The sequence below is a fragment of the Coregonus clupeaformis genome, unplaced genomic scaffold, assembly GCF_020615455.1.
Source record: "Coregonus clupeaformis isolate EN_2021a unplaced genomic scaffold, ASM2061545v1 scaf0555, whole genome shotgun sequence".
NCBI classification, from domain to species: domain Eukaryota; kingdom Metazoa; phylum Chordata; class Actinopteri; order Salmoniformes; family Salmonidae; genus Coregonus; species Coregonus clupeaformis.
In genome coordinates this window covers 6,416-33,558 of record NW_025534010.1, presented here as the reverse complement: position 1 = coordinate 33,558, position 27,143 = coordinate 6,416, and the positions used below count along the sequence as shown (strand labels likewise).

The window sequence follows — 27,143 nt, the reverse complement described above, 5'->3', positions numbered from 1 at the left end:
TGACTTGTTGCATTAACAGGTAAAGTACCCAATCTGTCCATAATTATACCAGTCTTCTGAAAGTTGCTGAAAGTGTAGCTGAACTCTTCCTCCTCCTATTTCTTCTCGTCCTCTCATCAACTGGTGCCGCCCTTGGTGGCTGATACAATTGCATTTGATATTGTTCCGTTGAAGCTGTAACAGTGATTGTTGATTTGGTTCACTCTGATTCTTCATAACCAAAACTTATTTTCTCCTTCTCCAACTCTTGGGATTATTTTCTCAGCAGGTTTTCTTGGTCCTGTTCCTTCTCGTCGTTGACATATCAGTATTCTTCAACCTTAGTTCTAAGTTCTGTCCTCGAAATATCATCTTCCATCATCTTCTTACTTTTCTTCTGTGCCAGTCCTTGTAGGACAAACTCCTCTTGAACATAAAGCACCTTTAATCTCCAAATCTTCATCGCTTTCTTCATCAGAACTCGAATCTCTTGTCTCCTTCTTCGTTCAACTTTCATCAGAGATCAAATCTCGTGTATCCTTCTTCGTTTCTCTCTTGCCAACTTCCTTCTGATCACAGAGTCATATCCACCCATGACCTCTCTCAATCACTCTCATCTTCATCATCCTCATCTTCTTTAAGTTCCCAGACATCTCGGTTTTCCTTCCTTCTGGAGTTTTGGATTCATCTTCATCGTCGTTTGTGCTTGTATTCGTCTTCATCTCTGATGCCATAATCACCCTGCTAGATGATCACTGAAAGCTTCCTTCTCGTAAGGTGGGTGTCTTTTTGCTGAATCCGTATGTGAGAAAGGTGTACTAACATCTGCCATTAGTTTCTCCTAACACATCAACCCTTTTATATTCCTTTATTGTGAACTATCTTATTTTAGACTGTATAGCCTAAGGCTTCCCCCCTTAAATTATTAATATAACCCTAACAACCCCCAAAAAAAAAAAAAAAAATGAAATATGAATATTAAAAAATTCAATTAAATGCCTTATTCAAAAACCCTTTAATTAAAAATAAAAAACCAATTAAAAACTCAATTAAAAATTATGAATAATTTAAAACCAATTTTTTATTCCTATATCACCAATTTATCAATTAGTGTTGGCTATCTAACCACAACCCATCAACTGCAAGTAAATGCAAGTTAGTCATCTTCAGACTAAAATACCCATAAACAAAGCCTGTAACCCCAATAAGTATTATTATAAATTCCATTGTTTAATATGCACCCAAGTATCTTAATTGCCGAATAATGTCAGTACCTGATTCCCAACCCAATTCCAATCAAACCCCAGTTATGCACAGAGACTCAAAATGCAATTTTTAATGAAATAGTATTTGCCAAGCCTATGTAAAATTGTCATAACATCACATATCTTGTTAGGATGATTTTGTGTACTAGCCTGATCTGATCCTCTCGTCTGCCTCGTCACACCTTGTCACGTGACGCACACGTCAGCCCCTTCTCTCTCTCCTCTCGTTCCATGTTCCTCTCATATTTCAAAAAAACATAGAAACACACAAGATTTCAGCAGTTAATGCAATCACTGAGTATTTCCAACCATTCAATATTCATTCGTTCTACATTATTCACTCTAAGACTAAACTCAGAACTAAATAGATCGCTCAAAAACATTATTTTATTTTAATCCGTTATTTAATTATTTAATTCAATTTATTATAATCCGCTACCATATATCTAATTTATAAATTCAATAGGTCACAAAACAAGTTTCATCTTTAACCCTCCGCCGTTTAAACTAGACGATTCATTTTAAAATCTCTGTGTGGCTATTTGTCCCGTCATCTGTGTTCCTCTGTCTCCCCCTACAGTTTAACCGATGTGTTGTTTAGCAAAACCATACGCATGCGCACATCCAATTTTAACGCCATGCTTGAGTTTTAGCATCCCCTCGTGGTGTAGTTTAGTGCCGTAAAACAAAACGTTCCCTAATCTCGTGCCATAAACTCCCCCTTTCTGTAGTGTAGTGTCGCAAAATCATGCACATGCGCCCATCCATTCAAAAATACTTATTCACCGCAAATAAACGGAGAACAGTCCAGCTGTACCTCCCGTTTCCCCCTCCTAGTCAAACAACATTTAACAGCGCTCACAAAACATATAACCTGACTTACATACACAGAGACAAGTTTAAGAGGCTTGAATCCATCGCAGTGGACCTCTAAGGTTAAAATTATCATGCAGCACGCAACACCATTAGCATTTAGCAATTAGCTTTTAGCCTTTAGCCAACTGCGGCCTACAACATGTAACAAAACCCCGCATTGCGTCTTTAATTGATTACTGTTTCGTTTGCCCTAAATTTATTCTGCCGTGGGTATAGCTATTTAAGTGAGCGATCCTCCCCAATGCAAAGATCCCGTCGGACCGAAGCTGAGTTAAGCCATCCCCAAGAAAATGTCGAACCAACCCCAGTCCCAGACTCCTAGTGCGTTCCAGGTTTTATGGCCCACCCTGTGGTCGCCTCGTGTGTCACGAGGGCTTATCTAAACCTGCAATGCTCTAAAGAATGCGCATATCTGAATTTACCAACCATTGTCACCCGTTACCAATGAAATATAACCTTATCACTCTAAATTATCATTGTCTATAGTTACCAATGAAATAACATTTTAGCAGACTCCAATCGACCAGCAACAACACCACCGAGGCCAGGTCGAAATGGAACATCTCTTCAGTGTACACAAGTCATATCCAATCTAACAAACTCCGAAGCGGTAAGAACACTCACCCTTTTTTTCGGCCATGCTTCAGAGAGAGTTAGGCCGGCGGTTGACTGAAACAAGGAAGAGACGCAAACCCAGCCCCACGTTGGGCGCCATTATGTCGTATATGATGAGTGGTGGCAATTATTGCCGTCAACACAGAGTCCGTTATGCTGCATCGTGTGAGAGGTTTTTATTAAGATCACGAGTTTACAGCATAGGTACAGACTCGCGATGTCCGGAGAACGGCTCCCCAGATTGCTATGGCCGTTCTGCCGTCTTCCTCGCCTCACCCCCTTATTTATAAACAATGAAACTGACCTCTTCTGACCAATCCCCAGTCTCCAAGACACTTCCTGTCTGTCATATGTGACGTCACGCTAAAACCTTCCCTCTTAATACCAAAAATCAACATTCTTTCAGTTCCATTTAAAAACATTTAACACCATCATATTGTCAATACACTACAGTAGCATTGCCTTCAAATTGTTTAAATTGGGTCAAACGTTTCGGGTAGCCTTCCACAAGCTTCCCACAATAAATTGGGTGAATTTTGGCCCATTCCTCCTGACAGAGCTGGTGTAACTGAGTCAGGTTTTTAGGCCTCCTTGCTCACACACACCTTTTCAGTTCTGCCCACAAATGTTCTATAGGATTGAGGTCAGGGCTTTGTGATGCCCACTCCAATACCTTGACTGTTGTCCTTAAGCCATTTTCCGACAACTTTGGAAGTATGCTTGGGGTCATTGTCCATTTGGAAGACCCATTTGCGACCAAGCTTTAACTTCCTGACTGATGTCTTGAGATATTGCTTCAATATATCCACCTAATTTTCCTTCCTCATGATAACATCTATTTTGTGAAGTGCACTAGTCCCTCCTGCAGCAAAGCACCCCCACAGCATGATGCTGCCACCCCCGTTCTTCACGGTTGGGATGGTGTTCTTCAGCTTGCAAGCGTCCCCCTTTTTCCTCCAAATATAACGATGGTCATTATGGCCAAACAGTTCTATTTTTGTTTCATCAGACCAGAGGACATTTTTCCAAAAAGTATGATCTTTGTCCCCATGTGCAGTTGCAAGCGTAGTCTGTCTTTTTTATGGCGGTTTTGGAGCAGTGGCTTCTTCCTTGCTGAGTGGCCTTTCAGGTTATGTCGATATAGGACTTGTTTTACTGTGGATATAGATACCTTTGTACCTGTATCCTACAGCAAATTCATAAGGTCCTTTGCTGTTGTTCTGGGATTGATTTGCACAAAAGTATGTTCATCTCTAGGAGACAGAACACGTCTCCTTCCTGAGTGGTATGACGGCTGTGTGGTCCCATGCTGTTTATACTTGCGAACTATTGTTTGTACAGATGAACGTGATACTTTCAGGCATTTGGAAATTGCTCCCAAGGATGAACCAGACTTGTGGAGGTCTACAATTTTTTTTCTGAGGTCTTGGCTGATTTATTTTGATTTTCCCATGATATCAAGCAAAGAGGCACTGAGTTTGAAGGTAGGCCTTGAAATACATCCACAGTCTGCCTCCATGGAAGACCATATTCCACATCAAGAACGGTCAATGTTAACCTTATTGTTTTGTTTTTCTTCTGTTTTCATAGGTTGTCTATTGTCATTTATCTTGGTTTATTAGAAATTTTTATTTGGGTCCAACAAGAGGCTGGTCTTAGCAGTAAACATGATTAAATAACTTGATTTTGTCACGCCCTGACTCAGGGGACGCTTATAAGTTGAGTCAGGGTGTGTATATTCCTTGTTGTGCTTTTTCTATGTGTGGGATCTAGCATGTATAGATCTATGTTGGCCGGTGTGGTTCCCAATCAGAGGCAGCTGTCGGTCGTTGTCTCTGATTGGGGACCATACTTAGGCAGCCTATTGGCACTGTCTAGTTGTGGGATCTTGTTCCTTGTAAGGTATGTTGTGTGTTCTACCTTGGACTTCAAGTTTCGTTTCTTTTGTTGTTTTGTCGTGTTGTTTATTACGTTAATAAACATGTACGCATATCACGCTGCGCCTTGGTCTGACCCGTCATTCAACGAACGTGACAGATTTATCTATTTAAGTTAATGTTTCTAACTAAGCTTCGGTGTGCATCTGAACAGGAAAACTAAATAGTGAGATGAAGGGGATGATGCTGCTAATTTCCTTTGGGTAGGCTTTTCAATTAATTTACCAAATTAATGCATCCATAAGAAAATATATACTGTCTTGTAAAAAAAACTGGATGACATCATTATAATTCTGTGTGTGTATATACAGTGGGGAGAACAAGTATTTGATACACTGCCGATTTTGCAGGTTTTCCTACTTACAAAGCATGTAGAGGTCTGACATATTTATCATATGTACACTTAAACTTTGAGAGACAGAATCTAAAACAAAAATCCAGAAAATCACATTGTATGATTTTTAAGTAATTAATTTGCATTTTATTGCATGACATAAGTATTTGATCACCTACCAACCAGTTTGAATTCCGGCTCTCACAGACCTGTTAGTTTTTCTTTAAGAAGCCCTCCTGTTCTCCACTCATTACCTGTATTAACTGCACCTGTTTGAACTCGTTACCTGTATAAAAGACACCTGTCCACACACTCAATCAAACAGACTCCAACCTCTCCACAATGGCCAAGACCAGAGAGCTGTGTACGGACATCAGGTATAAAATTGTAGACCTGCACAAGGCTGGGATGGGCTACAGGACAATAGGCAAGCAGCTTGGTGAGAAGGCAACAACTGTTGGCGCAATTATTAGAAAATAGAAGAAGTTCAAGATGACGGTCAATCACCCTCGGTCTGGGGCTCCATGCAAGATCTCACCTCGTGGGGCATCAATGATCATGAGGAAGGTGAGGGATCAGCCCAGAACTACACGGCAGGACCTGGTCAATGACCTGAAGAGAGCTGGGACCACAGTCTCAAAGAAAACCATTAGTAACACACTACGCCGTCATGGATTAAAATCCTGCAGCGCACGCAAGGTCCCCCTGCTCAAGCCAGCGCATGTCCAGGCCCGTCTGAACTTTGCCAATGACCATCTGGATGATCCAGATGAGGAATGGGAGAAGGTCATGTGTTTTGATGAGACAAAAAAATAGGTTTTTGGTCTAAACTCCACTCGCCGTGTTTGGAGGAAGAAGAAGGATAAATACAAACCCAAGAACACCATCCCAACCGTGAAGCATGGAGGTGGAAACATCATTCTTTGGGGATGCTTTTCTGCAAAGGGGACAGGACGACTGCACCGTATTGAGGGGAGGATGGGTGGGGCCATGTATCGCGAGATCTTGGCCAACAACCTCCTTCCCTCAGTAAGAGCATTGAAGATGGGTCGTGGCTGGGTCTTCCAGCATGACAACGACCCGAAACACACAGCCAGGGCAACTAAGGAGTGGCTCCGTAAGATGCATCTCAAGGTCCTGGAGTGGCCTAGCCAGTCTCCAGACCTGAACCCAATAGAAAATCTTTGGAGGGAGCTGAAAGTCCGTATTGCCCAGCGACAGCCCCGAAACCTGAAGGATCTGGAGAAGGTCTGTATGGAGGAGTGGGCCAAAATCCTTGCTGCAGTGTGTGCAAACCTGGTCAAGACCTACAGGAAACGTATGATCTCTGTAATTGCAAAAAAAGGTTTCTGTACCAAATATTAAGTTCTGCTTTTCTGATGTGTCAAATAATTATGTCATGCAATAAAATGCAAATTAATTACTTAAAAATCATACAATGTGATTTTCTGGATTGTTGTTTTAGATTCCGTCTCTCACAGTTGAAGTGTACCTATGATAAAAATTACAGACCTCTACATGCTTTGTAAGTAGGAAAACCTGCAAAATCAGCAGTGTATCAAATACTTGTTCTCCCCACTGTATGTATTACACAGTCAATAACTAAGTAGATAGCGCTAAGCCCACACATATCCAACATTTACCCAAACTCAGGAATTCTAAAACCATTCTTCCAATCATATCAAAGACAGAAACTCGGAGGAAACTCCAACCGCAAACACTCCAAAATGCAAAGCAGGCCTACATCTCAAAACAGGTGCCACAAGTGCCAACGTTTGACATCGAGTTACAGACATTGTTTTGACTGTACATTCTACTGTATTTACTCAAATGATGTCAAATAGCCTATCAGGAGCTTCTAAAGCCATGACATCATTTTCTGGAATTTTCTTCTGACCCAATGGAATTGTGATCCATTGAATTATGAGTGAAACAATCTGTCTGTAAACAATTGTTGGAAAAATTACTGTGTCATGCACAAAGTAGATGTCCTAACTGACCTGCCAAAACTGTAGTTTGTTAACAAGAAATTTGTGGAGTGGTTGAAAAATGAGTTTTAATGACTCCAACCTAAGTGTATGTAAACTTCTGACTTCAACTGTACTTTACCGTGGTATCTAGTGACTTGTACTGCAAGGAGGAGTAGACACACACGGTTAACCTGCCCCTCGCTGGATAATGTCACTCCATTTAGCTCTAGTCATCTTCCCTGGGTTCTCAACCCACTTATTTAATTAAGCCAGCTAGGGGTTGTAACCAAAATAATTTTCCAATCATTTCATTCTGAACAGAAGCGTTGTTGTTTTTTCATTCCGTTCCACTGTTCCGACTAGCAAAATAAAGTTCTGAACCGGTTTGAACCCCAAAAAAGTAACAGTTTATATTGTTCCTTTCTGTTCCTTTTTAAACCTCAATTCGATTGTTTTACATTTAGCTCGACATTAAATTACTTCACAAATCAGTGCGGAAAGAGCAGCTTGCTGTGGAGCGGGCAAGCTATTTACATGCATTGGACAAGTGAAGGGCGCGAGATGCAACATGAAATGATGTGGGTCGGGCGAGAGCGAGAGAGGGTGGAGGAGTTGGCTTGGCTTGAATCGCTGGGCATTTTATTGTTGTGACATGCATTATATGAAATAGGCTCACAGAATTATACCTACGGAGGAGCGGTTTCTATGAAGGAACTTTGAATGTCTTTGAACTTCAGAGAGTTGGCTTACTGTTGGACCAGAGCTAGCTAGCTAACAAGCTAGTGAGTGCAGAGCGGCACCAGAATAAAAAAAAAAACATCTTACCTTTTAGTAGTTAAAAATCCAATTTCAAATGTGATAACTATAGTATCCTTGACTAGCATTGAAAAACGTAATCCATTCTCTAATAAAAATCTCTCTCCCTAATTTCGGAATCACGCTTTTAACGTCAGTGGTCTATGCTTCAGAGGGGGAGGGGCAGGTAGCCTACATACGCACACACACTGGCAAAGATTTTCAGCTGGCAGGCAGGCAGACACTAGAATACGTTTCTGAGTGAGAGAGTGAAGGCTTTGCATAGGCACTTTGTTGAGTTTTTTGTGGGACTGGAAAAAAATGTCCAGAATGTAAAATAATGTTTTTAACCGGTTCCCATGCTTTTCAAATAACTGTTTTGTTCTGGAACAATATAGATCACTTTCATTCCCGGTTCTGATTCTGTTCCTCAAAAATGATCCGGTTCTGTTCCCTGAACCGGTTCCAACCCCTGAAGTCAGCGAGGGTAATAGCTCACACGACAGAAATGTGTCAATTCGGGGGCCTTTGAATTCATCTGCAAATTGATTTAAGGTGGAGCAAGTGCACGACCGGTGCCTGGCTCTCCCAACACTCCCACCAGGAGTGGGGAGGGGGAAGACCGAAATATCCACTGTCAGTGGAGAGAGGGAACACCACCTCCTGTGTAGATAAGGTGGGCATCTCGAGCCGCTATCAGTCCCGACAGTTAGCCAGAGTTGGCCATGGCCACTCGATAGCACAGATGGACAGAGCTTGTTGGATCCATTTCATCCTCCCCTCACTCACTCCTGGTTGGTTTCACTCACATACACTGGCCAGCTGCCTCTTAGGAGATTTGATTGAGTGCTCTGGACACACTCATGGCCTACAGGACTGTGGAGCTGAGAGAGATGGAGAACGAGAGGGCGGAATAAAGATATGGGGGGAGGGGAAAGAGATATGGAAAGAGAGAGAGTTGATGTCCTGGGAATTGGCCAGAGAGCAACCCTGAGATGTTGATGGTGGTGAGTATGATTCCAGGGCAGTGGTTACAGCGGGCAATGGTAATAATTTTTATCGGAAGTTGTCACAGGTGAACGAAGGCCCAGTTCGGTAATGAAGCATTAGGGCCAGTTAGGGAGGAGGGGATCGCTCTTCGGGAACACAACAGATTACAGAGAATTACACGAACACAGAACAGATAATGGCACGGTCATAATTGCAAATCGGAATGTCACATTTACAACAACAAACATCTCTCATTTCAGGGATTTGACCTCAATTCAAGTAAGACCAATAACGTTAATGCACCTGTTCTCTGGGTATGTGGCATTTTTCCGGATCTCCTCCAAAGCCTTGTTTTCTATATGTTTAAAATGCACCAATCGATACACTCTGGCCTCTCGCTCTTTATAGATGTGCGGTGCATGGTCAGGGTGCCATTAAAGGAGCAACTTATCACAGGTCTCATATAGGTGGCTGTGGCTGCTGATTCAGTGGAACGCCGTCACCAATGTTTACGATTTAATCTACAGTATTGCAGATGTGACTTGAGATAACAAAACATTACATTTACCACAATGAAAAACCATCAAGTCTCCCATGACCCACATACAGTGGGGAAACAAGTATTTAGTCAGCCACCAATTGTACACGTTCTCCCACTTAAAAAGATGAGAGAGGCCTGTAATTTTCATCATAGGTACACGTCAACTATGACAGACAAATTGAGAAAAAAATTCCAGAAAATCACATTGTAGGATTTTTAATGAATTTATTAGCAAATTATAGTGGAAAATAAGTATTTGGTCACCTACAAACAAGCAAGATTTCTGGCTCTCACAGACCTGTAACTTCTTCTTTAAGAGGCTCCTCTGTCCTCCACTCGTTACCTGTATTAATGGCACCTGTTTGAACTTGTTATCAGTATAAAAGACACCTGTCCACAACCTCAAACAGTCACACTCCAAACTCCACTATGGCCAAGACCAAAGAGCTGTCAAAGGACACCAGAAACAAAAGTGTAGACCTGCACCAGGCTGGGAAGACTGAATCTGCAATAGGTAAGCAGCTTGGTTTGAAGAAATCAACTGTGGGAGCAATTATTAGGAAATGGAAGACATACAAGACCACTGATAATCTCCCTCGATCTGGGGCTCCACGCAAGATCTCACCCCGTGGGGTCAAAATGATCACAAGAACGGTGAGCAAAAATCCCAGAACCACACGGGGGACCTAGTGAATGACCTGCAGAGAGCTGGGACCCAAGTAACAAAGCCGACCATCAGTAACACACTACGCCGCCAGGGACTCAAATCCTGCAGTGCGAGACGTGTCCCCCTGCTTAAGCCAGTACATGTCCAGGCCCGTCTGAAGTTTGCTAGAGTGCATTTGGATGATCCAGAAGAGGATTGGGAGAATGTCATATGGTCAGATGAAACCAAAATAGAACTTTTTGGTAAAAACTCAACTCGTCGTGTTTGGAGGACAAAGAATGCTGAGTTGCATCCAAAGAACACCATACCTACTGTGAAGCATGGGGGTGGAAACATCATGCTTTGGGGCTGTTTTTCTGCAAAGGGACCAGGACGACTGATCCGTGTAAAGGAAAGAATAAATGGGGCCATGTATCGTGAGATTTTGAGTGAAAACCTCCTTCCATCAGCAAGGGCATTGAAGATGAAACGTGGCTGGGTCTTTCAGCATGACAATGATCCCAAACACACCGCCTGGGCAACGAAGGAGTGGCTTCGTAAGAAGCATTTCAAGGTCCTGGAGTGACCTAGCCAGTCTCCAGATCTCAACCCCATAGAAAATCTTTGGAGGGAGTTGAAAGTCCGTGTTGCCCAGCGACAGCCCCAAACCATCACTGCTATAGAGGAGATCTGCATGGAGGAATGGGCCAAAATACCAGCAACAGTGTGTGAAAACCTTGTGAAGATTTACAGAAAACGTTTGACCTGTGTCATTGCCAACAAAGGGTGTATAACAAAGTATTGAGAAACTTTTGTTTTTGACCAAATACTTATTTTCCACCATAATTTGCAAATAAATTCATTAAAAATCCTACAATGTGATTTTCTGGATTTGTTTTTCTCATTTTGTCTGTCATAGTTGACGTGTACCTATGATGAAAATTACAGGCCTCTCTCATCTTTTTAAGTGGGAGAACTTGCACAATTGGTGGCTGACTAAATACTTTTTTTCCCCACTGTACATCTCTTGTGAAAGGGTCAGTACAATAGTTGAGTTGTTTTCGCCTAAACAAAGAAATAAACTGCATACGTTGTGCAGAAATCATGGTTTGGAATTCACCAAGCTACAACTAGTCTGTTCTATTTCAAAATCGACTGAGCAATATACAAATCTGCCCATTTGTTTAAACACTGATGAGATTTAAAGTTACCAACTGATTCTGAGTTTAATGAGTTGTATAGCATGTAGAGGGAACTGATTGTGAGGCAGTCAATAACCTTAATTACTCTGCCCTGTCCCCATGAGTTTTGACTGCTTGAGCTCTATTAGTGGAACTGTTTCTCCCCTGCCCCAACTCCTGCACACCGCCCCCTAAAACAGTTCATTAATGAATCGTTAAACTTGGCTAAATGGATGTTTAATTGAACCTCCAGGCACCATAATAATTTTGAAATTATACTCATTCTCATTATTTGTTTAGCCTTTGATGCAACAGTTATGTATAAGTATGTGACAGACTGACTGAATTATATGAGTGGCACATTCTATCTCAAAATGTTCTTGTAAAACGGGATTTGGAAATGAAGAAGCTTTACAAGGCCAACTTAATCCATTTGACAAGTGCTAACAATGAGTTCCAAGGTCGACAATGTTTCAAAAGTGTCAAACGTATTATTTTAAAGTGTTTCCAAACGCTTATTTTTGCTTTATGTATTTTTTGTTTTAAAAAATGTCAGACGATTTTCTCACTTTTCCACTCTCCCTTTCTTATTTTTCTTCAGAGGCAAGCTGTGGTTATATTTGTCTTGATTTCTAATGTTAATGGGGGTTTTTCTGTTCCTCTTCCTCCACCTTACTCTCTTGCATGCACTCCTCTCTCTCTGCATGGTCCTGGGGAACAGCTCCCCATCCCCAGGTATAAGAAGGTAAGGCACCGACCCACACTGTCCGATGTGGAGTGGACAAGCCCTAACCAAACCCTAACCAGCCTACAGCAATCAGAATATATGTCCAATTTTCTCAGGGTGTGTGTGGATAAACAAAAACCTAACTCTAACCAGCCTACACCATCCCCAACCAACTCCCACTGGACCCTGTGGAATGGATAGCCCCTAATCAAATCCTTACTAAACCCTAACCAGCAGCCTACACCAACCCAAACCAACTCCCAATGTCCCCTGTGGAGTGAACAAACCCTAACTAAACCCTTACTAAACCCTAACGAGCCTACACCAACCCCAACCAACTCTTTGCCACTATTGGCATCACATAATTGTCTAATACTCTTCTCACACTATCATACTATACTGTGCTGGCCTGGATATTTTTGTTTTCACATTGTCCTTTTCCAGCACTGTTCCATCAACTACGGTGGATGTATAGCCAGGCCAGTGCTGTAGAGCTCAGCTCAGCTCAATTCAGTTGTGTGAAAAGGGTATAAGGACTGTACTTGACACAATGCCCAGCTGTGAGAGTCAGACTTTTAGCTTGGGTACGGTATGTTAAACCACGGGTGTAGATTTCTTCCTTCTATATATTGTGGCACATTTCAGGTTGTACAAGTCACGGAGCTTCTACAGAATGAGACTATTTCTGGAGGTGTAGAATACAGTGACATTACTTTTACTTAATTAACCAGAGCATGGTTGAATGATTATGCAACCTGAATATCGCCTGCCAGGCACTTTTATCCTTCTGTGAGTTTTTTAAATCACGGGTTTTCAATTTCAGTCCGACTGGGCCATTTCCAGCCTGCACATTTTGTTCTAGCGCAACACTAACACGTCTGACTCAACTAATCAAATAATCAATGAACTGTTGAGTGTTTTGGTCCACAAGACTAGAAAAGTAAATCTAGTCTGATAGATCTTACTGGCCCAATGTCAGGGGTGTTCCTTTCCCTATTTGTGTTTGTGTAGATGTGGTACATAAAGTTAGTTTCACCCTTGAATTTCCCTCCCTATGTTGAATATTTGTTAAATGATATTTGCCGCGTTGATTGACACCGAATCTATTGCTCTCATTTCATCTATCCAGACCTGTAAAATGTTTACAGCTATTGACCTACAGTATAACTGGGAAATGTCAAAGTTAGCATATGGCGATATACACTTAGCATACAAAACATTAAGGACACCTGCTCATTCCATGACATAGACTGACCTGGTGAATCCAGGTGAAAGCTATGATCCCTTATTGATGTCACTTGTTAAATCCACTTCAATCAGTGTAGATGAAGGGGAGGAGACGGGTTAAAGAATGATTTTTAAGCCTTGAGACAATTGAAACATGGATTGTGTGTGTGTGTCGTTCAGAGGGTGAATGGGCAAGACAAAGATTTAAGTGCCTTTGAACGGGGTATGGTAGTAGGTGCCAGGTGCACCAGTTTGTGTCAAGAACTGCAACGCTGCTGGCTTTTTCAAGCTCAACAGTTTTCCATGTGTATCAAGAATGGTCCACCCCCCAGAGGACATCCAGCCAACTTGACACAACTGTGGGAAGCATTGGCGTCAACATGGGCCATCATCCCTGTGGAACGCTTTCGACACCTTGTAAAGTCCATGCCCTGACTAACTAAAGCGTTCCTAATGTTTGATATTGTCACGATAGTTATGAGAAGCGGACCAAGGCGCAGCGGGATAGGCGTACATACTTTTATTAAGTGTACACAACACAAACAAAAACAACAAAACGATACGTGAAGTCCTAGGTAATACAACAAACCATACGGAACAAGATCCCACAATAAACTAGTGAACACAGGCTGCCTAAGTATGGTCCCCAATCAGAGACAACGAGCTACAGCTGTCTCTGATTGGGAACCACCCTGGCCAACATAGAAATAAACGATCTAGAACAAAACCCATAGAAAACTAAACATAACAAGTCCACACCCTGGCTCAACATTTAAGAGTCCCCAGAGCCAGGGCGTGACAGTTATACTCAGTGTATAGGCTACTGTATGTGTATTTTTCCAAAACAGTATGTTGGTGCTTATATTTCATTGATACCTTGACATGAGATAATGATTAATATGAGTAGATGAGAGTAAGGTGTATGTTTATTGATCAGTGTATGTTTGTGCCCAGGTGCAGTACCTGAAAATCTTTTTACTTTAACTCTGAATCAACAGGTACAGTAGTGGAGACATTCTAAAGTGGGCGTACATCCTCCACTATACTGTACGTACTAGCAGTATCATTCATAAAGTAATCAAGTAAAGAAAATGTTAGGATAACATCATCATGAGTCACTAATTCCTCTATTTCTCTCTGAGCTGAAACCATAATATCGGGAGTCTTGTGGCCCTAGTTCACCTTTTGCACCTGCAATAAGGATAATAATTATTGGAATTGAATGCAACAAACATTTTGCTTTACCCCCTAGTTAGCCTCTGGTTTGCGGGTCAGTTGTAATTGAATAACAGATCAATGTGAGAATGCTATATAAATGCATTCTTTCTCCAAGAGACAAGATCCAATTTAAACACTGCCTTTGGCCTCACTGACACTACCGACAGCGCTCACGCATTTTCATTTGTCTTGTTAAAGTAGACCTTTAGTCGGGGCCCTATGAAATGCAATGACATTAAAGGAGTAGTTCACTATTTTACAATATGAGGTTAGATGGTTAGATGGAAATTGGCACAAACTTCGATGTGATGCATCACGCCCACTCGTTTTCCACCAGATGTATGCATAGAGTCTAAATAAGCCCTGTCCCAGAGGTTGAAGCAGGGCATTTCTCTGACATTAAAGGGATACTTTGGGATTTTGACAATGCAGACCTTTATCTACTTCCCCAGAGTCAGAACTCGTGGATACCCTTTTTATGTCTCTGCGTGCATTTTGAAGGAAGTTGCTAACTAGCGCTAGCGCAATTGCTAACTAGCTAACCCTAGCTAGCACGCTAGGGTATCTGCTAGCATGCTAGTAGATACCCATAGACTTCTAGTTATTGCGCTAACGCTAGTTAGAATTGGCCCGCGAAACTACATCCAACTTCCTTCTTACATACAGCTCTGGAAAAAATTAAGAGTCCACTGCAAAAATACAAGTTTCTCTGGTTTTACTATTTATAGATATGTGTTTGGGTGAAATTAACATTTTTCTTTTATTCTATAAACTACTGACAACATTTCTCTCAAATTCCAAATAAAAATATTGTCATTTAGAGCATTTATTTGCAGAAAATGACAACTGGTCAAAATAACAAAAAATATGCAGTGTTGTCAGACCTCGAATAATGCAAACAAAATAAGTTCATGTTCATTTTTAAACAACAAAATACTAATGTTTTAGCTTAGGAAGTGTTGAGAAATCAATATTTGGTGGAATAACCCTGATTTTCAATTACAGCTTTCATGCGTCTTGGCATACTCTCCACCAGTCTTTCACATTGATGTTGGGTGACTTTATGCCACTCCTGGTGTAAAAATTCAAGCAGCTCAGCTTTGTTTGATGGCTTGTGACCATCCATCTTCCTCGATCACATTCCAGAAGTTTTCAATGGGGTTCAGGTCTGGAGATTGGGCTGGCCATGACAGGGTCTTGATCTGGTGGTCCTCCATCCACACCTTGATTGACCTGGCTGTGTGGCATGGTGCATTGTCCTGATGGAAAAACCAATCTTCAGAGTTGGGGAATAATGTCAGAGCAAAAGGAAGCCAGTTTTCTTCCTGGACAACCTTGTACGTGGCTTGATTCATGCGTCCTTCACAAAGACCCGATTCCAGCCTTGCTGAAGCACCCCCAGATCATCACCGATCCTCCACCAAATGTCACAGTGGGTGCGAGACACTGTGGCTTGTAGGCTTCTCCAGGTATCCGTCTAACCATTAGACGACCAGGTGTTGGGCAAAGCTGAAAATTGGACTCATCAGAGAAGATTACCTTACTCCAGTCCTCTACGGTCCAATCCTTATGGTCTTTTGCAAACCTCAGCCTGGCTTTTCTTTGCTTCTCATTGATGAAGAGCTTTTTTCTAGCTTTGCACGACTTCAGCCCTGCCCCTAGGAGCCTGTTTCGAACCGTCCTCGCTGTGCACTTCACACCAGCTGCCGTTTGCCATTCTTTTTGTAGGTCACTTGATGTCATCCTACGGTTGTTGTGTGACATTCGAATGAGTTGGCGGTCATCCCGGTCAGTAGACAGTCGTTTTCACCCTTTGCCGGTCTGTAGCTTTGTTGTCCCCAATGTCTGCTGCTTGACCTTGTTCTTATGAACCGCCGTCTTTGAAATTTTAAGGATGGAAGCAACTTGACGCTCACTGTATCCCTCTGCCAGTAAAGCCAGAATTTAACCCTTCTTTTCCTCACTCAAAACTTTCATTTTCAACTCTTTTGGCATGGTCAATAGTTATTTTTTGATTAATATTACTTTTGAGGTACTATTACCACTGTTTTTGCCATCCAGCTTGTCCTATTGCAAGAGGATAGTGATGACCACAGCAGTGGTTTTTATACTTTTCCTTGTTAAATAAGATTTGGTTCAGGTGATCACCTAATCAGTACCTAATTCAGTAGAATGAGGTGTGCCTGTGTTGGAATTCAACAGACACTGGAATGGAATGGCTGTCATACATGTAGAGATGCTGATTTAAGAAACATTTGCAGTAGTCTCTTAATTTTTTCCAGAGCTGTATATATGGTATCCACGAGTTCATCTGACTCTTGGGAAGTAGATAAAGGGCCTCAATGCTAAAATCCCAAAGTATCCCTTTAACGTTCATCGGTGAAGAATGCGATGCATCCATCACATCTCCATCACGCCTTGCTCTATTAATTCATCGTTGGCTCTCCGGTCAAGCTAGTGGCAGGAAGCCACCACCTAAACACCTCCATCGATCTGGGGAGGGCACCGGCAAAGGTAACCCCTCCGATCCCACAAGAGCTGCAAGATAAAGGTTGGCATACTTTGCCGCAGCTGCCTTTGGCTTCTTTGATAAATAGGTAAGAAAAACAGTGAGGGTGTTGAATGGTTCCTACAGCATTTGAAATTTACCGAACTTTACTTTTACAAAATGGAAGTCCACACATGCCACAGGCACGACACACAAATGCAGCATCGAGGGGAAATTGGTATGAACGACTATGTGCGAGGCGCGAGGTGTGTGGATACACTGATGTACGGCGCCCATCTGCCTTTCATAACGGTCATTTCTCTTCTCCCCATCCCCCCATAATTATGATCAACCGGCTATTCACTGGCACCATGGAGAGAGATGTAGACTATGTCAGCCTCTTCAATCAACTGCCATTTCTGAATGCTTTTTTTAGTGCCATAGGAAGATATGTATGATATACATAGTAGGCAAGTCAAACCCGTTTTCATGATTTCTGGAAGATCATCAAAATAAATAAATCACATCACATTTTTGGACTCATTCAGCAGTTTGTCAAAACTGCATTTTGAAGTGTCCAAATCAATAATCAATATACAGAAACAGTTTTAGATATATTGAAAACTTAAACATAAAATATACTACCTACACATACAGTACATTTATCACAATAGTAATCATATTACTTTTATTTTTGAAAATGAGCACCTCATAAACTGCATATGCTCCAAGAACCATATTGTTTTGACAAGTGGCAATTAATCACTCATATTGATTAGGGGGAATCAGGTTGTATGCGCTGTTGAAACTAACACAACTAAAATATTACATGGAAACTATAAATATTGTTTACATCACTTGTTAGAGGACAAACTGCTGAAGACAACCAGCTACATTTTGGATTGTTGCATTTTGCTTCAAGTGGGTTGCCAACCCGGAAAGATAAACGCAACACTATTTTTTAAATCACTCATATCGATATCAATTTGAAATCAATAGAACAGGGGCAAATGTTTGGGGTGTATGTGCTGTATAAACTAACACTATTCAGAGGCTACACTGAATCTGAAAATACTTTTTTTATCACTCGCTAGAAGAGAATTTGCTGTGGACAGTCAATTAAATTCTAGAATCAAATCAATCAAATGTATTTATAAAGCCCTTTTTACATCAGCAGATGTCACAAAGTCCTATACAGAAAACCAGCCTAAAACCCCAAACAGCAAGCAATGCAGATGTAGAAGCACGGTGGCTAGTTAAAATATAAAATCCTCTAATGTTTAAAAATAAAGCAACATTTCAATTTAGGCTGATGTGTATGTTACCCACTCACACATTCTTGCCACAATCACATATATGTCTCACTAGTTTAACCATTTACAGTTAAAAAATGCTCTTATGCACAATTTAACCCGGCGCTCTAGAAAGACCACTCATAGTAGCTGTGCAGTAGACCGTTCATTCACCCTGCCTAGATATAGCCTACTCCTCATCTTTAGTATAAAGAGACATTGACAAAAAATTGTTAGATGATGAAAGTGTTTTATCTTTGGTTGTAGTTGGTTATTCGATGATGGCCTCTGACTCTTATTTTCTTAATTATTATTTTTCCTCGAAATGTTAACGAGTGTTGCAGCGATCTAAGGCACTGCATCTCAGTGCTTGAGGCATCACTACCAACCCCCTGGTTCAATTGCAGGCTGTATCACAACCGGCCGTGATTGGGAGTCCCATAGGGCGGCGCACAATTGGCCCAGCGTCGTCCGGGTTTGGCCGGTGTAGGCCGTCATTGTAAATAAGAATTTGTTCTTAACTGACTTGCCTAGTTAAATAAAGGTAAAATAAAAATAATAAAAAAGACATCTCTTCCATAGTATCCTGTAGAACACTTAACCAGATGTCCAGGTATTTCAGACCAGGGCCACTGTCTAGTCCTTCCCTAGCCTGGTGGAACCAGCCTGATCTCATTTACATTCTGTTTTGGTCAGTCTGCTTGACAAGGTTAGTCCTTCCTTCAGTAAAGAAGAAGACTGTAGCTGCATAGGGAGCTTTGATCGAGTGTTACCTCGATGTGTATTTAATGCTTCCACTCCATACAGCGTAACAGTGCAGAATCACAGTGCCTCAAAGCTCCCCAGTCTTCTATTTTCATCTATTGATCTGTTGCGCCTCAGCTCCTCAGCAGAGTTGAAGGAGCAACCCTAGGCTCATCCCATCCAGCTAGCTGTGCGCTTTACTTAGGGAAGCATCCACTCACTCAACCCTCAATGTACTCAGTACATTAGCCTTGAGCTGCCTGTCAAAGGCAAAGGCAATATTTCATGCTTCCTGTAGACAGCTTATTCCAATCCTATTGGATTCAACCCAGAGACTGGTAGTGGTATCTACAAGAGACTGGTAGTGGTATCTACAAGAGACTGGTAGTGGTATCTACAGCAGAACATAGCATAGAATAACTTGGAGCAGTGGGGCCTACGAGCGAACGTGTTGGGAGCCTTTTGTAGTTGGGCACAGTTCCAAAACAGATCATATCAATTCACATCTGTGGAACGGCTCTGAAGCCGCTCGCACAACGGAGACATGCTGGCCCCGCAGCACTATCAAAGAGAACATCCATCTGTGTTCCACACAAACATCTGACTCAACCTGGGGCTTTGTAGAAGAGATGAGACACTGTTTGCTGCAAATGAAAGGAGGAGAGGCTCCATGCTTAGAGAAGGGGTCCAGAGTACAGGCAGTAATGGAGCTCCAGGCACAACAAACGACTGCTAAGAGCAGGCGACGTAGGAACAGAGAAAAAACACTCATATACTCCTCCTCCTCTGTCCTACAATACGTTTCCATAGTTAGGTTTTGATGTGGAATTGGAATGTGACATGAGGTGCATTTGTTACACACACAAATGTATAAAAGGTTTTGCAGATGAGAAGATTCCTCACGAAAACAGAAAAATGTACTTTGCACTTTTTTACCCGAAACTCGGGGGAGCAGAAAATGGTATATTACCATTTGTGGTTCTGACAAGTGATGCTCTGTGTTGGGAGAGAGACACCACACACACACACACACATACACACACACATACACACACACACACACACACACACACACACACACACACACACACACACACACACACTGTGTTAGGAACGTTCATCCCACACATGGCTGAGCAAATACGTTTGGGAGATAGGATAGCACTGATGCAGACAGATGCACATACACGCACGCGCACACACACACACGCAGTTAAACTTAACAGAAGGCGCACACACAGTTAAACTTAACAGAAGGGGAGAGAGTGAACAAGTACAAGTGTGATTCAGCTCACAATGGGTGATTGCAAACAAGTCACAAGCAACTAAGAGTTATACAAATATGTTTCTTGTAAATTCAAATATTGATGTGTTGATGTTCATCTGACAATGCCCTAGTACAAGGATGGGCAACTCCGGTCCCTGCCGAAGTAGTTGATACTGTACATCAATGGCGTTTGGTTGGTATAAGGAGATCAATAAAGATTAGCTTAGCATGGTGAAGTAAGTTGTTATGACTCACCAAATAATTCATTGTTTTGTGAAGCCGGTATCAGTAGCAGAAAAGCAACAACTGCCAAGGCCTGAGTCTATTTAAATCAATTCATCCACTCTTTTATGGATGCTATCTGAAATAAAATAAAATGTTATCAAATCAAAATGTATTTGTCACATACACGTGTTTAGCAGATGTTATTGCGGGTGTAGCGAAATGCTTGTGCTTCTAGCTCCGACAGTACAGTAATATCTAACAAGTAATATCTACAAATTTCACAACATATACCCAATACACACAAATCTAAGTAAGGGAATGGAATTCAAGAATATATACATATATGGACAAGCAATGACAGAGCGGCATGGACTAAGATACAGTAGAATATTATAGAATACAGTATATACATATGAGATGAGTAGTGTAAGATATGTAAACATTATTAAAGTGACTAGTGTTCAATTTCTTAAAGTGGCCAGTGATTTCAATAAGCAGCAGCAGACTCTAATGTGCTAGTGATGGCTATTTAACAGTCTGATGGCCTTGAGATAGAAGCTGTTTTTCATTCTCTCGGTCCCAGCTTTGATGCAACTGTACTGACCTCGCCTTCTGGATGATAGCAGGGTGAACAGGCAGTGGCTCGGGTGGTTGATGTCCTTGATGATCTTTTTGGCCTTCCTGTGACATCGGGTGCTGTAGGTGTCCTGGAGGGCGGGTAGTTTTCCCCCGGTAATGCGTTGGGCAGACCGCACCACCCTCTGGAGAGCTCTGCGGTTGCGGGCGTTGCAGTTGCCGTACCAGGCGGTGATACAGCCCGACAGGATGCTCTCAATTGTGCATCTATCTCTCTGTTTGCTGTAGAGATTTCACTCCTTTGTCATCTCTTTTCAGTTCATCCATATTTAATTGCAAACAGCCACATCAAATAACTTTGCGGCATGTCAAGTCAGCCACACTAGCAAGGTAACAAATATAAACATTGCATTGGTGGTTTCCTTTTCCCCTGAAAACAATTGACTCTGTATTCAGCAAAAACTCACGGACCAGGCAAGGCGGGCATTAATCAGAGAGGCAACAAAGAGACCAAAGATAACTCTGAAGGAGCTGCAATAGGACCACTTTAAGCCTTACACTCCACAGAGCTGGGCTTTACGGAAGAGTGGCAAGAAAAAAAGCCATTGCTTAAAGAAAAAAATAAGCAAACATGTTTGGTGTTCACCAAAAGGCATGTGGAAAACTCCATATGGAAGAAGGTACTCTGGTCAGATGAGACTAAAATTGGGCTTTTTGGCCATCAAGGAAAACGCTATGTCTGGCGCAAACCCAACACCTCTCATCACCCAGATAACACCATCCCCACAGTGAAGCATGGTGGTGGCAGCATCATGCTGTGGGGATGCTTTTCATCGGCAGGGACTGGGAAACTGGTCAGAATTGAAGGAATGATGGATGGCGCTAAATACAGGGAAATTCTTGAGGGAAACTTGTTTCATTCTTCCAGAGATTTGAGACTGGGACGGAGGTTCACCTTCCAGCAGGACAATGACCCTAAGCATACTGCTAAAGCAACACTCGAGTGGTTTAAGGGGAAGCATTTAAATGTCTTGGAATGGCCTAGTCAAAGCCAAGACCTAAAAAGAGTCTGTGGTATGACTTAAAGATTGCTGTACACCAGTGGAACCCATCCACCTTGAAGGAGCTGGAGCAGTTTTGCCTTGAAGAATGGACAGAAATCACAGTGGCTGGATGTGCCAAGCTTATAGAGACATACCCCAAGAGACTTGCAGCTGTAATTGCTGCAAAAGGTGCCTCTACAAAGTATTGACTTTGGGGGGGGGGGGGGGGGAATAGTTATGCACGCTCAAGTTTTCTGTTTTTCTTGTCTTATTTCTTGTTTGTTTCACAAGAAAAAATATTTTGCATCTTCAAAGTGGTAGGCATGTTGTGTAAATCAAATGATACAAACCCCCAAAAAATCTATTTTAATTCCAGGTTGTAAGGCAACAAAATAGGAAAAATGCCAAGGGGGGTGAGAACTTTCGCAAGCCACAGTATATACAATACAAAATCTATGTGTACGTGTGTAGATTGTCCTATAAAGTTAATTCTAGTGTAAAAAAGCCAGAACCTCGGCTGGTATGAGAGATTAATGTTGAACACCTCCATTGCATTTTCATGCAAAGTTTTCTCTCTGAAAGGTGAAACAAGACAGATATCCATAGAGACTATTCCCAAGACATAGTCCCAGGGATATTCCCAAAACATATGTGCTGAAGTAGGTTCCCCCTCGCCCAATAGATATGACTCAACCTAAAGGACTAGCACTTTCATGACCAATTTGATTCTTGCCCGTCATACTGGAGGTGGTGTGTGCCCTACTTCCTCTGTTCTAATCAAAATGATAAATCCTAGCACACACCACAGAGAGAGGGTTACCTTTTGAAATGATCATTCTATTTATGTCAGGCTCAACCTGGCTGATCCCATTCGATAAGAAAGCAAAGCCCCAGCGTGTTCGAGACAGAGAAAGAGGAGTATTGCAATTTTTTGAGGCCTTGTTTTTATACTAATCTTTTTGACTGCATGCATGCAATGAGGCATGTTGGATTTGTTATATGGATGGGACCTAGAAGTCATATCCTATCCCGAGTAAACCTGCACATTGTGTTTTACAGCACATACAACCAATCTTTTTCAGTTTGTATAGAAGGAAAGATAACCTACATATGAAATTACAGCTCCGATGTGCTTTTATTGGCTGCTGATGAGCCAGCCGTACCATTTATCTATAGGCTCATTTTCTTCCACACTTACACGGCTACCAGTTGCCGTTTCAAGTGACTGTTCACCTGTATTAAGGGTCCTCAGTGTTTCGTAACACCATTCAATCAAGCTCTCTCCCTCGCTCTCTAGCCAAGGCTTCATTGATTGGACCTGCAGCACTATGACCATGCCTGTCTGCAATATCATGTCATAGGGCTGAGGAAACCAAGTGTTTGAAAATGTGACTTTTGTTTTTGTCTCTGGTTTCATGAAAGCTGCAACCAAGCAATGTCTCAGCAATATCCGTATTGGTAGATTTGCTATATGAAGGCTTTAAGTGTTTTCAAGCAATGTCAATAATACTGTCACGAAATAAACAGTTATCTCTCAAGTTAATTATTAATACGGAGTAATAATCTACAAAGTGAGATAGGGAATCAAGATCCCACTTAAACAAGCCAAAGGCAGACGATGAGATTAAACCAACCTGCAGGACAAATAATATTGAGATGTGTCCTTCTGCTGAAATTATCTAGTAGTCAATCTGATTATGACGTCGTCTTTGTGTCTCCCAATCTATTCTTCCTATCTGGATAAGGGTTTGGCAGATTTTTATCCTCTGATTCATGGAAGGAGACGATCCCGTATTGTGATTTATCTGCGTCCTTTTACTAACGGGGAAAGACAATGATAGGCATAGCACATCAATCATCTTAACAGAAAAGAGGTGTCAGATGAGGAGCTCATTTATGGCGGATAAGCACATTCTGACAGGCGAAGTCATTTTGAGAGGATGATCCCAGTCTGAAATGAATTATCCTTGTGCTGTTTTCCATACTATGGAAATAGTCCCCGCATTAATTCCTTAGTTACCACCACACCTCTCATTGTCAGGTTGCAGAGTTACTGTAGGCTACTTTGTTAATTAGTTGATTTACAAACACGTAGAGTTCAGTTTCTCTCAACACATTCTGAAGTCTACTGGAGGAGGTGAGATTGAACTTTTTTGTTTGTGGAAAAGCATTAAATGTACAGTTGAAGTCGGAAGTCTACATACACCTTAGTCAAATACATGTAAACTCAGTTTAAATTCCTGACATTTAATCCCAGTAAAAATCCCTTGTTTTATGTCAGTTAGGATCACCACTTTATTTTAAGAATGTGAAATGTCAGAATAATAGTAGAGAGAATGATTTATTTCAGCTTTTACTTCTTTCATCACATTCCCAGTGGGTCAGAAGTTTACATACACTCAATTAGTATTTGGTAGCATTGCCTTTAAATTGTTTAACTTGGGTCAAACGTTTCGGGTAGCCTTCCACAAGCTTCCCACAATAACTTGGGTGAATTTTGGCCCATTCCTCCTGACAGAACTGGTGTAACTGAGTCAGGTTTGTAGACCTCCTTGCTTTTCAGTTCTGCCCACAAATGTTCTATAGGATTGAGGTCAGGGCTTTGTGATGGCCACTCCAATACCTTGACTTTGTTGTCCTTAAGCCATTTTGCCACAACTTTGGAAGTATGCTTGGGGTCATTGTCCATTTGGAAGACCCATTTGCGACCAAGCTTTAACTTCCTGACTGATGTCTTGAGATGTTGCTTCAATATATCCACATAATTTTCCTTCCTCATGATGCCATCTATTTTGTGAAGTGCACCAGTCCCTCCTGCAGCAAAGCACCCCCACAGCATGATGCTGCCACCCCCGTGCTTCACGGTTGGGATGTTGTTCTTCGGCTTGTAAGGTACCCCCTTTTTCCTCCAAACATAACGATGGGCAGTATGGCCAAACAGTTATATTTTTGTTTCATCAGACCAGAGGATATTTCTCCAAAAAGTACGATCTTTGTCCCCATGGGAAGTTGCAAACTGTAGTCTGGCTTTTTTTATGGCGGTTTTGGAGCAGTGGCTTCTTCCATGCTTAGCGGCCTTTCAGGTTATATCGATATAGGACTCGTTTTACTGTGGATATAGATAATGTTGTACCTGTTTCCTCCAGCATTTTCACAAGGTCCTTTGCTGTTGTTCTGGGATTGATTTGCACTTTTCACACCAAAGTACGTTCATCTCTAGGAGACAGAACGCGTCTCCTTCCTGAGCGGTATGACGGCTGAGTGGTCCCATAATGTTTATACTTGCGTACTATTGTTTGTACAGATGAACGTGGTAACTTCAGGCGTTTGGAAATTGCTCCCAAGGATGAACCAGACTTGTGGAGGTCTACAATTGTTTTTCTGAGGTCTTGGCTGATTTCTTTTGATTTTTCCATGATGTCAAGCAAAGAGGCACTGAGTTTGAAGGTAGGCCTTGAAATACATCCACAGGTACACCTCCAATTGACTCAAGTGATGTCAATTACCCTATCAGAAGCTTCTAAAGCCATGACATCATCTTCTGGACTTTTCCAAGCTGTTTAAAGGCACCGTCAACTTCTGATCCACTAGAATTTTGATACAGTGAATTTGAAGTGAAATAATATGTCTGTAAACAATTGTTGGAAAAATGACTTGTGTCATGCACAAAGTAGATGTCCTAACCGACTTGCCAAAACTATAGTTTGTTAACAAGACATTTGTGGAGTGGTTGAAAAACGGGTTTTAATGACTCCAACCTAAGTGTATGTAAACTTTCGACTTCAACTGTATTTTGCCAGCCATGAAACAGGTCTCACCGCTGGCGTTTCTAATTAGCTGACATGGGTATTGTTATTCTGAGGTTGTGCACATATCAAAAACAAAAGTGTTTGACTTAAATTGGATGTCAGGCATCTAGCATTGGCCTTGTGTGTCTGGCAGGTTTTAACAAGGTTATTTTTGTTGTGTTGGCTGTTGAATGTGTAGTTGTCATTTCAGTGTATTCACCTTTGGAAATAATATCTATGTTGTGATGCGCTGTCATACTACCTTGTGAACGGCCTCTCTTTCGACACCATCTTTCTCTGTCTGTCTCTCCCATAGGGGCTCAAACCCATGGACCACAACGGGCTCTCGGATCCGTATGTCAAACTGCACCTACTGCCTGGGGCCAGTAAGGTACGTACCTGTCTTGTTATACTCATGTTTAAGGGACACTATGGAAGTTTAAGTCTAACTATTTACCTCAAATGTTGTGGGATGGCGGCAGGTAGCCTGGCAGTTAAGAGCATTGGGTCAGTAACTGAAAGGTTGCAGGTTTGAATCCCCGAGCTGACTAGGTGAAAAATCAATAATGGCTTATCCCTGGCTCTCACCCCACTTTCCGAGGGTGCGATATGCAAAAAAAAAAAAAAAGTGTGAAATAGGCCAAATGTAAGCACCCCACCAATTATTATTATTATGTCTGTATGGTTCATACACACCTATTATAAAAGTAGGGCGATTCCAGTGTTATGCACGTTACATTTGCACGCAAATCACAACTTTAATGTCTTACAGAATGGACCAAAAATATAAATACTACTTTTGATGTGTGTCTATTGTACCCCTTGGGGTAAGTGTATTTCCCCAAAAAAGCTGACTTCTAAATAATTGCATGTTGAAGAAATAAAGCAAATAAGACGTATTATGGCTGTTATATGAAATGGACAAGCTTTTTGGGGGGACTGAACATATGGATAGCCATTTCGAAGGAATGTCTTGGCTGAACACAAAAACAATAATTTTGAAAATATTGTCACATGGGGAAAAAGACCATTATGGATGTTACACCATCCATTATGGATGTTATTGTCTGAAATAGACATTCAAATCTTAAAGATTTATTGATCTAAAACTATCATAACACATTTGTTGTCATTTGGTTTTTAAAATGTCAGCAGAAGGCATAGTACCTTAGGACTGCATAATTACAGGTAGCCTGCAGCATACCACCCTGCAGCATACCACCCTGCATCCCACTGCTGGCTTGCCTCTGAAGCTAAGCCAGGTCAGTCCTGGGTGGGAGACCAGATGCTGCTGGAAGTGTTGTTGGAGGTCCAGTAGGGGGCACTCTTACCTCTGGTCTAAGGAGATCCCAATGCCCTGGGGCAGTGAAGGGGACATTGCCCTGTGTAGGGTGCCGTCTTTCGGATGGGACGTTAAAA

General features: G+C 41.8%; 1 protein-coding gene across 1 annotated transcript in view; it reads left to right on the top strand.

The window, feature by feature from the left end:
* LOC123485060 (double C2-like domain-containing protein beta) overlaps positions 1–26,115 on the top strand; it is a gene marked incomplete at its 3' end in the record, with an annotated part of 122,978 nt that extends 96,863 nt beyond the window's left edge. The window contains exon 3 of the mRNA XM_045215919.1: positions 26,041–26,115. Coding sequence (XP_045071854.1) covers positions 26,041–26,115 — 75 coding nt within the window. The remainder of the gene's footprint in view (positions 1–26,040) is intronic.
* Between the last annotated feature and the right edge of the window lie 1,028 nt (positions 26,116–27,143).